The 15,334-nt window shown below is 43.3% G+C and overlaps 1 protein-coding gene across 3 annotated transcripts in view; it reads left to right on the top strand.

Moving 5' to 3' along the window:
• The first annotated feature begins 1,692 nt into the window (after positions 1–1,692).
• cdk12.L (cyclin-dependent kinase 12 L homeolog) overlaps positions 1,693–15,334 on the top strand; it is a 28,138-nt gene continuing 14,496 nt past the window's right edge. Inside the window, exons 1-5 of one of the 3 annotated variants that reach the window (XM_018234717.2) lie at positions 1,693–3,760; positions 5,924–6,790; positions 12,882–13,061; positions 13,880–14,019; positions 14,264–14,434. In XM_018234717.2, the coding sequence (XP_018090206.1) occupies positions 2,751–3,760; positions 5,924–6,790; positions 12,882–13,061; positions 13,880–14,019; positions 14,264–14,434 (2,368 nt within the window). In that variant the 5' untranslated portion in view covers positions 1,693–2,750. The remainder of the gene's footprint in view (positions 3,761–5,923; positions 6,791–12,881; positions 13,062–13,879; positions 14,020–14,263; positions 14,435–15,334) is intronic. The other 2 variants (XM_018234716.2, XM_041576857.1) reach the window with 2 other exon arrangements.

The raw sequence follows: 15,334 nt of genomic DNA, 5'->3' as shown, positions 1-15,334 counted from the left end.
TACACAGTAGATAACAGATAAGTACTACTATAGTTTATATAAACAAGCTGTGTAGCCATTGGGGCTTTAAATGGCTTTGAAAGGGACAGTCCCTGTTTGACAGCTGAACCCACAGTCCTGGATAGTTACTGAAATGTTTTAACTTTCTCTTTGATCTCCACTGAACAGCCAGAAAAAGATCCAAAGTTTCTAAAACTTAATTGGCTTTTGGCAGAGAGCCCAGAACATTCAGCAAGTGCACTTCGATACTTTTGTAACAATTTAAGATAAGCAAAGAAACAGTTGTAGCAGTTTAAGATGACTTGCAGCTTAAAGGGCAATTTCACCTTCATTAGCAAAACTGGAATAACAAATAAAAACCACAGGAATGTGTTCAAACTTTCATGCCAAATTTTGTAAAATGAACATGGAAATTAGTGGGTGTGGCCACACAAATGGGTGTGGTCAAAAATGCGCCCGGCAAATCTATTTGTCCCTCTTTCTGTTTCCAAAATGTTAGAAGGTATGCATTATGGGAGAGGAGAAAGGAGGCAAGACTGGCATGTTGGTGTGAGAGGAAGATTTAATGAGCAGAGAATGAGACTTAAAGGAACAGTTCAGTGTGAAAATAAAAACTGGGTAAATAGTCTGTGCAAAATAAAAAATGTATCTTATATAGTTAGTTAGGCAAAAATGTAATGTATAAAGGCTGGAGTGAGTGGATGTGTAACATAATGGCCAGAACACTACTTCCTGCTTTTCAGCTCTCACTGATTGGTTACTGTCTGGTAACCAATCAGTGGAAAGCAAGAGAGCTGAAAAGCAGGAAGTAGTGTTCTGGCTATTATGTTACACATCCAGTCACTCCAGCCTTTATACATTACATTTGTGACTAACTAACTATATGAGATACATTTTTTTTATTTTGCACAGCCTATTTACCCAGTTTTGAACATTTCCTTTAAAGTGGTGGTTCACCTTTCAGGTAATGTTTAGTATGTTATAGACTGGCCAATTCTAAGCAATTTTTCAATTGGTCTTCGTTATTTTTTTTTCAGTAGTTGCCTTCTTCTTCTGACTCTTTCCAGCTTTCACAGGGGGGTCACTGACCCCATCTTAAAACGAATGCTCTTTAAACGTAGATTTTGGAAAAACTGTAGAAGATAAAAAAAAGGAAAGTAATTGAAAAAAGTCCTTATTTCTGGGGAACAAACTGAAAACAACGCAAGTGAAAAGGAGTTTGAAAGGTGACCAACCCCTTTAAGACTACAAATGTATTGTTATTGTTACTTTTTATTCCTCCTCTTTCTATTCAGGCCTCTCCTATTCATATTCCAGTCTCTTATTCTCATCAAGGCATGGTTGCTAGGGGAATTTGGACCCTAGCAACCAGACTGCTGAAATTACAAAAAAGATAAAAAGCTAAATAAGTAAAAAACAACAAATAATAAAAAATGAAGACCAATTGCAAATAGTCTCACAAGATCCCTCTGTACATCATACTAACAAGTTCATTGAAAGGGAAATGAATTCTTTAAAACCTGCAAGTCTATTGCTGAGAAACTAAAAAGCCTGATGATGTGCCAGTGCTGCTGTCTCTAATCAGGCTGAGAAGCACATGGTGTCGTGTCTGTCTCTCTTTCTAAATAAAGTTTTCTGACACTTATTGAAAAAAAAAGGCTAGAGCTCAACCGGATCTCGCGAGATCACCTACACTCGCGAGAGTTCTGCGTCCACATTTCTATTGCCGCTGCAAAGTTTTTCCTTTGAGGCCGGGAGCTTTTTACGTGTAGCTGAGATATCGCGAGATCTACGGGGGAATGCAGCTTGTGTAGGCCGCGCCGCTCGCGAGAACTGAAGGGGAAGAAGTGGTGCCTGTGGTAACACCAGGCGGACGTTTATTTTGCGGGGTAAATCCCCCTCCTCCCCTTTTTCCCGCCGAAATCCCGCGAGATTCTCCCGTTAGTGACCGGCACCCTCTGCCTGGTCTCCTCACCCTTCAGTGACACATTGAAGACACGAGAGTGGCGGTGAATAGACAAATAAGAGAGGCCGCGGGGAAGAAGCTGTGTCTGTTCCAGACGTGAGGAAAGAAAAGCCGTTTTGGGGGACGGACTCTCGTCAGGAGACACAGGAACTCTCAGCTACTGCTGCTTCTTCCCATCATCCCCTGCGGGAGCCTTCCCACAATTCCACCTCATGAGGTTCCATTCGATGTTCTGAGGAAAACTCCAGCTCCACATTGAATGGGAGACATCTCTGTGACAACCATTGTGTTGCACTTGGACAACTTCCACCAGCCAGAGCTTTTTTTGTTGTTCAACACTGGGCTTTAACTTTGCCTTTAAGGAAACTGTGGAAGATTCTTAGGCCTCTTCTCACACAAGTGCAGGGACTTCAAGGACACCATAATCCAAAGACCCCCTTTTTTGCCGCAAAAAGTTACATTTGAGAAGCTTTAAAAGTCAATCACGGGAGCGGTATATGGAGGGAGGTTTTTTCTACCCTCTAACGGACTCTGTCACCTACCTTCAGGCCGGTTGATTACCACGTCCATGTAGAACTGTGTGGTATAGAATCTCGGTGAATGAGGGAGACAGGGTAAAAAGGAAGGGTGTTTTTTTTTTTTTGTTTATATGAAATAACATTAAGTACAATTTCATCATTCAGCTGAAGAGAGATCTGTTGAATTTGTGGGGTTTTCCCCAACCCATCCCCTTCTCCTTTTTTATTTTTTAAAACTATTTACTCCTCAGCTGAGCAGCAGAGGAATGCCAAACCCAGCGCGGCATGGGAACAAGAAGGACAGCGGTGGGTCAGCTTCTACCATGCCGGAGAGCAGTGGAAGTGTCAACAACAAAGACCGTCAACGTATCAGCTCTAAACACAAGAGGCATAAGTCTAAACACCTCCGAGAATCTACTGTCCCAGAGCCGCAAACCTTGAGTACCTTGAAGCTGGTGGAATATGATGACATCAGCTCTGACTCTGACACTTTCTCCGATGTTCCAGCCAAGCAAGAAAGGAGGGAAAATGACGAGAGGCGTACTTCGGAGAAGAGCGAGAAACTGCATAAATCTCGCCACCGGCACCAACACAAACGGCTTAAAGAGGCTTCCAAGACGAAGCAGGTAGAGAAGGAGAAGAAGGTAGAAAAAAGTCAAGAGGTAATAGCAAACAAGGTACCCAGTACTAAAGACAAGATACTTAGTTCAGCTAAAAGGACTGCAGAAGAGCAGGAGGAGCATGGATCCACGTCTAAAAGCAGCAGTAAAGACTCCCGATCTAAGATGTACAAGGACAAATCAAGGAGGGAAAGGGAGATGAAACCTGGACACAAGGAGAGGAGCAAAAGTCACCGGAAAAGGGATTCGTCCAAACGCTATAAAACCTCAGACAGTCCTAAGCGGAAAGGCCGGAGCCCTCGCAGGAAGTACGGTGGCAGCCCAAAGCAGGATGACAGTAACTCTGAGGGATCTTGTGGACAAGACTATGATGATAGCCCTTCACGTTTGCACGCTTCTGGTAACTTCAGTGAGACTTATAGGAAAACCACGGACAGTCCCAGTTACAAGGAGCCTGCGGCTTACCAAAGCAGTGCACGCTCGCCAAGTCCTTATAGCCGAAAACAGCGTTCTGTGAGCCCCTACAGGAGGCGGTCATCTAGTTATGAAAGAGGTAGTGGTTCTTACAGTGGGAGGTCCCCGAGCCCTTATGTGCGAAGGAGGTCCAGCAGTCCGTTTGTGTCTAGGCGTTCATTGAGTCGGAGCCCAGTGCCCAGGTGAATCTTAATGTCATTGTGTTTTTTGCCCTTTATCTAATACTGAGCTTGGTTTTCCGTTTGATAAATCAGGTGATGCGTTTGGTTACAGTGACTCCCAAGTCTGTCCGCAAGTGCTCATGGCACACAGAGTGGTTTTTGGTGGTTTAGTAGCCACTTTTTTTGGTGCTAAAATTTGGCACTTAATGCAGATGTGGTTTTTGCCAACTTTTTTCCTTGTTTCCCCTAACCAGCAATCAATGGCTATTCCTGATTCAGGTTAAAATGTTATGCAGGCCATAGACTTGTTACATGCGTGAAAGAGACAATGCCTTTTTATACTGATCACAGAGCTAGAAACACAATTGTGTGCTTTGTCCAAATCTAACATTAATGTTCAAGTCATAATGTGCCCTTTCTTGAATCAAATTAAAGCATAAATCACCATGGGGTTTATTTAAAGGCGGCTTAACATAGGTAACAAGCTCTTCTTAGCCTGAAGTCCTAATAATTCACAGTAGGGCTGTATATTATTCAGCATTGCTCTCTATTTCTTGCAGTCAATTAAAAAAAAACAGTAGTTTGATTGCTGCACACATTTGCCATGTCCATGTGGCTTCTTTGGGGGTTTCATGTTTTTTTCTGGAAATGTTATTTATGAGAAATAATCTACATAGAAATATAATGGAACTGTTAAAAATAAATATTTCCTGGTAAACATAAGTCTAGCTGCTTAAATTCAGTTGCACGATTCATGCTCGTTTGGTGGGCGGGCAAGTGCCTGCATACTTTTGGTTTAATGTATCTATTTCTGTATACATTTTTGGCATACCTATTTTCATGAAATGCACACCTGCCTGCCCAATGTTTCATTACTTAACCAAATTTACTGATATGAAGTTGGTCCTCCTTTTTGCTGCTTTCATGGAAGGCTATCCAAAATAGTAGGAATGTTATTGGTGGGATTTACTTTCACGCCTTTGGGCAGGCCAGTCGCATCTTGGCAAACAAATGTAGTTCTGAGATTATCGTTTCCGGATAACGGACCCCATTCCTGTTAAATAATATTTAAGCTCATCAATAATTTAGGACTTGGAAAGCAAGGTTTGTTCCAAGTCTTTTTGGATTAGCTTCAGGGCAGCTGGCATGATGGCTAAATTAAATTTTTGCTGCATTAAGCATTTGTTCGCCAGAACTAGGGATAGACAGAAGAAGCATGTGACTTGGGGTGGAAAAGTGGGGGGGGAGGGGCACCCTAGGCACATACCTCTTCTTCTGCCTTCAATTAATGTGGCTCTGCGAGTTGACAGTTAAGTGCTTGCCTTGGGTGCTTTCACCTTTTGCATGCAGTAGATCATTAGGGCAAACGTCCCGCGTGCAGTGACTTAAAGGGCTACAGCATGAGTGATGTCACACCATACCCAGTGATGTCATACCATGCTCTTCGGATGTCTAGGCCATGTCCCCTTCTGTATTTGTGTCGTGGAATTCTACAAACTATATTAGCACCATGAGAAGTGCAAAGGAATTTATGTTCAGCCTGACAGTTGGATATAGACTAATGTTGAAACTGAAAGGTGAAAAAGTTTAGGAATACTTTTGCAGACACTAGAGTTATTAAAGCAAATTAAATATAATTTCAGCTCTTAAGTCATAGCAGATATTAACTTGACAGGTTACTATCTTCACACCTTTTAACTTTTCAAGGTGCTGTTCAGATTTTAATAAGTCTTTAAAGGAAAATCGTTTTAGCCCAATAAAAGAAAACTCAATTACAAGCAACTTTCTGATACAAATTTATTAAAAATTGTTACCGCTTTAAAAGTTATCTGTAAATGTAATTGCTATTGAAAGTAACATTTGTTTAACTACTGGTTGTTACTTTTTAAACTAATGTTGCAAAAGTTCTAGTTCCCGAGACGGGTCTGTTAATCAGACTATACATTGTATCAACAACACCGGGGCAGAGAATACAAAGGGACTGCTTTCAATACCAGTACATATAAAAATAACTTTCCATAGAAAAATTGTAATGAATGGATATCACAAAGTTGCTTAGAATTATGTTTTCTTTTATTAGGTATAAAAAAAAAATTGGGGGGGGGGGTTGACAAGTCCTTTAAGGCCTTGTATATTATACTTCATTGTATCTTTTCTTTTTCCTCTTCTGTATTTTTATTTTAGAAAGTCTGCCAAGTCTAGAAGCAGGAGTCCCTTGTATCCCAGAAAGTCATCGTCATCATCTCGCAGCAAGAAGCAAAAATCTCAGTCAAAAAGTCGCCATTCCAGTATTTCGCCTGCCAGACTACCGTTAAACTCTAGCCTTGGAGCTGAGCTGAGTCGCAAGAAGAAGGAGATAGCGGCTGCAGCGGCGGCAGCTGGTAGAGAATCAAAAGGCAGTCCCTTGGTTTTGAAAAGAGAGAGTGTGGATTTTAGAGTTGCCTCTACAGTGGACCTCAAAAAGGCAACCAAAGTTCTTAAGTTGGAAAAACCTGTTTCTGATGCAGAAATAGTGACTGCAACCAGTTTAGAAACCAAAATTGTTTCTGCCAAACAAGAGGAGAGTGAGAAGAAACCCCAGGTACAGGCTAAAGATGCTAAAATTTCAGGATTAAAGGACTTCAAACCAGCACCCATCAAGGAGGAAGTAATGACTCCAAAAGAAGGAGTGACAGACAGAGATAAAGATGTTCCTCCTGTTCCTCTTCTATTGTCCCCACCACCACCTTTACCAACATCCACTCCTCCTCACCCTTCTATTCCCCCACTGCCCCCTCTTCCACCATCTCCAGTTGTCCAGCAACAGCCACCTCCACCCCTACCACCTCCACCTACACTAACATTCCTGCCCCTTCCTACTACAGTGGCTGCCTCTTTGACATCCTCCCATCATGTACGGCAATCATCTTTGTTTAATCAGACAAACTCCCAGCCCCCAGTTCCTTCACCTGCCAAGCCTCTGCCACTTGTAACAGTCCCTCACCTGAAGACATCAACACTCCCTCCCTTACCACTTCCACCACTGCTGCCAGGCGAGGATGATATTGAAAGGTAAGAAGTTTAAGGTTTTCTCAGCGAGTATTATTCAAGCCTTAAAGGGGTTGTTCACCTTTTGAGATAAATTTTAGTATGATGTAGAGAGGGATATTCTGAGGCAATTTGCCATTTGTTTTAATTTTTTATTATTGAAGGTTTTTGAGTCATTTATATTTTTATTCAGCAGCTCTTCAATTTGCATTTTAAACAATCTGGTAATCAGGGCCCAAATTACACTAGCAACCATGCATTGATTTGAATAAGAGACTGGAATATGAATAGGAGAGACCTGAATAGAAGGATCAGTGATAAAATGTGACAATAACAATACATTTATAGCCTTACAGAGCATTTGTTTTCTTTAGAAGGGGACAGTGACTCCCATTTGAAAGATGTAAAGAATCAGAAGAAAAAGACAACTATAAAACTATAGAAAATAAATAATGAAAACCAATTGAAAAGTTTCTTAGAATTGGTCTATAGCATAATAAAAGTTACCTTAAAGGTGAACCACCCCTTTAAAACTTATTTTTAAATATACTTTATGGCCAGATTTATCAAAGGTCAAATTGAAAATTTGAATTTTTGAATTTTCTTTATGTCCAAAACTGTCAAATTCGACTAGGGAATTGTTACAATTAGATGAGTTCTTTTTAAAATTCAATTTTCGATATTTAATCATACTCGGGCCCTTTGAGAACTCAAATTCGACTATTTGCCACCTAAAACCTGCCGGAATTGCTGTTTTAGTCAATGGGAAACATCCTGACATCAATTTGGAATTGTTTGCAGCCTTCCTGTCAGTTTTTTTTCGGGGAGTTTTTATTAGATTCGAGTTTTCAGGTTGATCCAATTCACCCGAGTTTAGAAAATTTGAATTTCTCCAGGTCTGCTTGGGGGACACAGGGACCATGGGGTATAGCTGGTACATCCAGGAGGGCAGGACACAACAGTAGAACAAAACTAGCCCTCCCCTACTGGCTATACCCCCAGCAGGCGGAGCTTAGCCCAGTTTTTGTTGTGTCCTCAGGAGGATAGGACATTAAAAATCCACTCTGCTTTATTATTTTAAACTCTGTCATTTGCTTGACACCAGGGGATGCCCAGGACCTCTACACTGTGTTAGAGTAACCCCATAGGCATCCCCCAGCATGGGACCTGTCTCTGGGGTCCCTAGTTATCCAGAACCACCCAGTCTTATTCTGGTCTCCCCTTCTCACAGGTGAAGACCGACTGGCTGGAAGACAGAGGAGAGGGCCCCGGGACACAGTAAGTATATTACCTGTGCTACCCTCCTCTCCGCCATTATCCCCCTCTCTATCCTATTGCAGGGAGAGGGCGCTCACTGAGGCATTAAAGTTACACAAACTGCCTCCCCGTGCCCCCACTGACGCTGCACAACTTTAGAGTGCTTCCCAAGGGTTGGGAAGCTAAGGGACGTCAGTCCGCACTAAAGGGAGAGCTCAGAGATTCCCGACACCGTAACGGGCTCGAAGAGGTGAGGGCACGGGAGGGAGACACACACTGGCTAAGGGACAAGCTTACGCAGAGGCTAGGTGTGCCTCTTGGAGCCATTCGCCTTAGATCTCTACCTCTGGTAGACCAGGACTGTCAGGGGGAATCCCCAGCACAAAACAGGGATCCTCCAAGACCTTCCACTCCAGATTGGGCATCACAGCTGGCATCCAGAATACCAAGATTTGCACAATCTTTTGACAATCCTAAGGGGAGAGCATCTAAACTTAGAGCTCCGTCTCTATCTGATGAAGTGAGCGTTTCTCCTTCCAGACCTCTTTCTCCATCCCTTCCAGACTCAGGTGAGGATTTTGATCGCTCAGAAGGTGAGCTTTCATCTGATTCTGACAAAGAGGGTGAGGGCTCACACAAATATTCATCAGAATCGGTAGACGCTCTAATTGCCTCGGTACTAGATATCCTTCATCTAGAACCGGAAGTCTCATCTGACACTGCTAAAAGCCTGTCCAAACGTCACAACAAAACTTCACCAGTTTTTCCTTCCCACTTACAGCTTGACCAAATCATTCAACAAGATTGGGTTTCTCCAGAGAGACGTTTTCAGACAAATCGCAAATTCCAAAGACTCTATCCATTCTCTAAAGAGCTTACAGAAAAGTGGTCAATGCCACCTTCAGTTCAGTTCTCTCCAAGAACACTGCTCTTCCTGTTCCCGATGCCTCCTCTTTCAGGGATTCGATGGATAAAAAACTAGTCTTTTACGATCTGCCTTCTCAGCCTCAGGAACCGCCTTACGTCCTGTTCTAGCCACGGCATGAACTTTCTCAATTGGCTTCCCAAATCAAGGAAGCAAATGATTACATGTGTGAGGCTTCACTTAACGCAACTCAGGTCATCAGTAGATCATCGGCACTTTCTGTGGAATCATGCAGATCTCTGTGGATGAAACTATGGTCCGCAGACCTGTCCTCCAAGAAATCTCTAACTTCCATCCCCTTCAAGGGCAAGATTCTCTTCGAGGCCGGTTTGGATAAAATCATCAGCCAAGCACGCCCCTCCTTCCGCAGGGGTAATTTTTTTCATGGCTCCCAAACAAAACACGAGATCCTCACCACCAAGACAGTCCTTCACTAATCGAGGACGTTTCAGTGGAAAACAGATCTTCCTGGCAGAGCAAGAAGCCGACTCCCAAAACCGGAGACAAGACCACCTCTGCATGACGGCAACCTCATACCGGCAGTCTCAAGGACCGCAGGGGGCAGGCTCGGTCTCTTTGCCGAAGTGTGGACCACACTCATTCAAGACTCTTGGATACACAAGGCGGTAACTCGGGGCTATCATTTAGAATTCGCCTCCAGACACCCCCCCCTTCGGTTTTTTTATGTCCAGACTGCCACAGGGCTCAATAAAGAAGTCGGCCTTCCTAGGCGCTATTTCCAATCTTCTCCTCTACGAGGTGATCATCCCTGTACCAGCCGGAGAACGTTTCAAAGGATATTACTTAAACCTTTTTGTAGTCCACAAGAAAGACTGTTCGGTACGACCCATTCTGGAACTAAAAAAACAATTTTTTTTTTTCGAAAATTCAAAATGGAGTCGCTCAGATCAGTCATTGCAGCAATGGCCCTGGGGCAGTTTCTGATTTCTCTCGACATAAAAGACGCTTGCCTTCATGTTCCCATTTTCCCTCCGCATCAGAGATTCTTGAGATTTGCTTTCCAGAATCGCCACTACCAGTTCACAAGTCTCCCCTTCGGGCTAATGTACGCTCCGAGGGTCATCACCAAGATCATGGCAGCATCGACAGCAGTGATTCGCAATACGGGAGTTTCCATTACTCCCTACCTGGACGATCAAAGTGCCCTCCTTCATGGAAGCTCAGAGATCTCTCAAAACATCTATGCACACATTTCAGAGACTGGGCTGGGTCCTAAACCTGGAGAAGTCTTCACTAACGCCCAGCCAATCTATGGTCTTCCTCGGCATGCAGTTCAATATGCAAATGCAGAGGATATACTTTCCTCAGGAGGTCAGGTCAAGCAGATCCAGGACCTAGTAAAGCTGCTCCTGCAAAAACCTCTACACTCAGTAAAGTTCTACATGAAGGTGTTGGGAGTCATCGTGTCCACCATAGAAGCGGTACCATTTGTCCAATTCCACCTACGAGAGCTCCAGTGGAACATTCTGAGGGTTTGGAAGAGGAAGTCCCTCCTTCAGGAGATCAGACTCTCCTGCAAGACGAGAACATCTCTACATTGGTGGTTGAACAGCACCCATCTGTCCCTAGGCAGACCAATGGGGGAACCACATTGGCGTATCCTCACGACGGATGCGAGCCTGTTTGGCTGGGGAGCAGTTCTCGAGGGCCGCTCGGCTCAAGGCCAGTGGAGTCCACGGGAAAAGAGACTAGAGATCAATCTTCTTGAGATCCAAGCAATCCGTCTAGGCCTGTTTCACTGTCAACAGATGCTACAGGGTCAAGCTACAGGGTCAAGATACAGTCCGTCAATGCAATGGCGGTGGCATACATCAACCACCAGGGGGGCACAAGAAGCAGAGGAGCACTAGACGAAGTCAGACTCATCTTCAAATGGGCCAAATCTCACCAAGTTCACCTGTCAGCAATTTACATTCCAGGACTTCTAATCTGGGAAGCGGACTGTCTAAGCCGACAGTCCCTAGACCCAGGAGAGTGGTCATTAAAAGACTAACAAATGTGGGGCACTCCAGAGGTTGACCTCATGGCGACCAGGCACAACTGCAAGGTCCCAACGTTTCTGGCTCGATGCAGGGATCCACTAGCCTTAGCAGCAGACGCTCTAACAGCAAAGTGGCACTTCCATCTGGCCTATGCCTTCCCTATGCCCAGGACTCTCGGGAAGCTTCAACAAGAACAGACCACTCTCATTCTCATCGCACCAAGATGGCCCAGACAATCCTGGTTCACAGACCTTCTCAATCTGTCCGTGGCAAAACCCTGGACTCTATCTCTACTCCAGGACCATCTAACTCAAGGTCCCATCCGACACCCAAACCCAACAAACCTCAAATTGACGGTGTGGCTCTTGAGCTCAAGATATTAACTGAGAAGGGGTTCTCCAAGGCTGTAGCACACCCCATGTATACCACCTTTCCTCGTTTTTTCACCATGATAGAGCGGTCCTCCGCACAATTCCATCCTTTTTACCAAAGGTAGTCTCAGAATTTCATTGGAACCAAGAAATCACCATACCAACCTTCTGTCCTGCACCATCAGTAACCAACCAGCTTTGGCAGAAAGGTGCTTCAAGCCGCAGTGGCATCTTCCACTTAGGCCTCACTCTCCCACCCAGAGGATTTAGGGGACAGCTTTGGTACGTCCCCATGGTCCCTGTGTCCCCCAAGCAGACCTGAAGAAAAGGAGATTTTGTGTACTCGCCATTAAATCTTTCTTTTCAGTCACTTGGGGGACACAGGGCTTCCCTCCCTGGACTGAGGCCTTCACTTTTCCGTCTGACATGTTACGGTGATTGTTAACCGATATTATGTTTAGTTTTTTTATATTCCTGTTGACTTTGGAACAAACTGGACTAAGCTCTGCCTGCTGTGGGAATAGCCAGTAGAGGAGGGGCTAGTTTTGTTCTACTGTTGTGTCCTGCCCTCCTGGATGTACCAGCTATACCCCATGGTCCCTGTGTCCCCCAAGCGACTGAAGAGAAAGAGATATAATGGTGAGTACACAAAATCTCCTTTTCGAGTTGATGGAGTTTATGGGAGTTTAAAAAAACTCCTGTGAATTTGGAATTCGTCCCTTGATAAATCTGCCCCCTAATGATTACAATGTTACATTCTAAGATAGGTGATGGTAAACTAGGGATGCCCTGAATTCTGGTTTTGGCAGATTCCAAGCTATTTTGATCAGGATTCGGCCGAATTCAAGAGCCTGGCCATGCCGAAATGTAACCCTATATAACGTTAGAAAAATCAGCGCCCTCACTTTGCATGCGTGCATCAGGCTTTTACGCCCATGTGTCAGCTTTTATGGTGCAGATGATCAAATTTGGCTCAGCATTCAGGGATTTGGCGAACTGTAAAAAGCAGGGTTCAGTGCAACCCTATAGTAAACATGAATGAAAAGTTAATGGCCTTCCAAAACCCGCTTTGGTAATTAACATTGAGATTTTTTAAATATGTAAATTATTGCTATTATGACGTAGTTTTGCCCAGGAATGTCAAACTTTTTTCCCCCACAGTTGTGGAATAAATATGGGCAATTTAAATCATGTAAGTAAAGTTTTTAAATAATAAAAAAGAATTCATTCATCCTTTTCCCAAACCGCTTTCAGATATTTCCACAATCAGGCTGGTAAAATACAGATCAATCGCCAACCCTCTAGTGTAAAGCAAGTTTTGGGTTGCTATAAAATGTGTTGGATATTTTATTAATTTTGTTTCTGTATTGTCGTGTGAGATATAACCAAAATATTTATGACTGGACATGCAGACTATTTTATACGTGAAACCAGCTATAAACACACTGCAGGTCTGCAAAACTGTAACAGAACAAAAACTGCATTTTGCAGTTGCCTCACTTGTTTAACATAGCGCAGCCTACTGAACTTCCATCTTACTTTTTTCTCCTGTTTCCCAGCCCTAAGGAGATCCCTCCTCCCAAAATTGTTAAGAAGGAAAGAGATAAGGATAGACCACGTCATCTCTTAACTGACCTTCCTCTGCCTCCTGAGCTTCTAGGTGGTGACCCATCACCTCCAGATTCACCTGAAAGGAAAGTAATAACACCTCCTCAGCCACCCTTAAAGAAGAGACCAAAGTAAGTTTAAGCTATGGAGATATGTCTGTGTCAAGTAAGATCTCATCACAGCTGGTGCTTAAGTAGAACTTTACCTAGTCGATATATCTCTGTTCATTACATGAAGTTTGAGAGTTCTTCATCAAAAAAAAATTAAACTCTTATCACTCTAAAAGATTGGGGTGTGATGCAAAAATATTCAGAAAAGTGTGAAGGTGCAAGTGCACATAACACATACAGGAAGAAATGGATATTTGGAAGAACATTGGGGTACAATAGTGAAATAAGAAGTAAATTTGTGTTTAGGGCCAATGACAATACAGATTTGGAAGGCAAGATATTTGGCCTTGTGGCAGAAAGTCATCTACTGCTTTCTGGATGCTAGTGCATTGATGGGATCAGCCCTTTCAAGAGCTTATACTGTATGGTCTGAGGTCTGTCTTCTCTGAAAATAAAGAGTGAGCTTTAAAGGAGATCTAGTTATAAGGGGTAGAACCAGTCCTGCATTCTAGTGGTGTAAACTGTGCTCTGTGCATCCCAAGTGGCTAAAGAGAAAAGGATTTAATGTTACACAAAATCCCCTTTTTGAAAATTGAAGACACAAAGAAATTCTATTATTTTTATATAATGCTGTCATGTCTCACTGCCCTGTACAGTATACCGGTATATGATTTATAAATTATTCCCAAACAGAACAGCTGCATAACCTCAAACCAGGTGCAACTTAAAACCAGTTACAGGATCCCTTTGACCTTCCAATATTATTGCTTTCAAAATATTTACTACAGTTACGTGTTACGTGTAGCATGTACATTGACATTTCATTAACTTCTGCTTAGAATCTGTTGCCCTCGTTATGGCGAAAGAAAACAGACAGAAACCGACTGGGGAAAGAGATGTGTGGACAAGTTTGACATTATTGGAATTATTGGAGAAGGAACCTATGGGCAGGTTTATAAAGCCAAGGACAAAGATACAGGTAAAAAAAAAATCAAATGTTTACTTCAGCCCACAACATTGTGGAACAAAGGCATCAAGATGTTTAAGATCAAAAATACAGTTGTTCTTCTTTGGTGACTTGTGTGCAAAGCATAATGGACTACTCTTGGTCCTTCTTACCTTAGTATTTATAAATTTAAAGGACCAGGAACATCCAATGTTCAAATACAAGAGGAAAAACTTTTGATGAGTTTCCCATGGCTTAACTTAATTTCTCTCCTTAGGAGAACTTGTGGCCTTAAAGAAAGTTCGACTAGATAATGAAAAGGAAGGCTTCCCCATTACTGCCATCCGGGAAATAAAAATCCTGCGACAGCTCATTCACAAGAGTGTGGTCAACATGAAGGAGATAGTAACGGATAAACAGGATGCATTGGACTTCAAGAAAGACAAAGGTAACACTTTTCGTATTATTCTTCTGCTACATTTCCACCAAATGTTCCCAACAATTTTTGCCTCTAGTTTAAACATATTTCCTCCTCCTGAATAATTTTCAATTGCTACATTGTAAAACATGATTAAAATAAACCCAACAATAGGCTTCCTGCCAGCATGTGCAATACACATTTCCCTATCTGCTCTGCTTTATTAAAGAAAAGGAGATTTTGTGTTTCGGAAAGCCCAGGGAGTGCTCATCTCTCTGGTAGAATGTGCCTTGATGCCCTGTGGAGGTGCTTGTCCTTGTGCTGTGTAGGCTCGTTGGATGGTCTGTTTTATTCAGCGTGAAATGGTGGCCTATGTGCCCCACTGTGGTCCTGAGGGCAGGATGAACAGAGCATCCGCTTTTTGTATGACTTGTACCCTGTAAAGGTAGACCATGAGGGCCTTGACCGGATCCAAGGTGTGAAGCGCCGCCTCCTTTGGGTTAGATGGTTGAAGGACAGAAGGTTGGAATGGTGATCTACTGGTTTAGGTGAAAGGATGAGGCCACCTTGGGTAGGAAAGATGGTACCGTACAAAGGACCGCCCTATCCTGGTGGACAAGAAAAGGAACCCTGAAAAGGCACTGAGTTGAGATACCCTCCTCGCTGAAGCAATTGCCAGTAAGAACGAAGTTTTCCATGTGGGCCACTGTAGAGAGCCTGATGCCAATAGCACGAATGGCGGTTCTTGTAGAGCCCGCAGGACCAAGGAGCGATCCCATGTGGGAGCTAGAATTGGGGGAGCCAGATGAGCTACCCCCTGCAAGAAGGTTCTGAAATCTAGTAGGAGAGCCAACCGTTTTTGAAATAAGACCGACAGTGCTGAGACTTGAGGGATCCCATCGATAGATCCACGGATAGACCATCTTGCAG

Source organism: Xenopus laevis, chromosome 9_10L (assembly GCF_017654675.1).
Source record: "Xenopus laevis strain J_2021 chromosome 9_10L, Xenopus_laevis_v10.1, whole genome shotgun sequence".
Lineage (NCBI taxonomy): Eukaryota > Metazoa > Chordata > Amphibia > Anura > Pipidae > Xenopus > Xenopus laevis.
The sequence above is the reverse complement of the archived record's forward strand: the minus strand, read 5'-3'. Positions and strand labels throughout refer to the sequence as shown.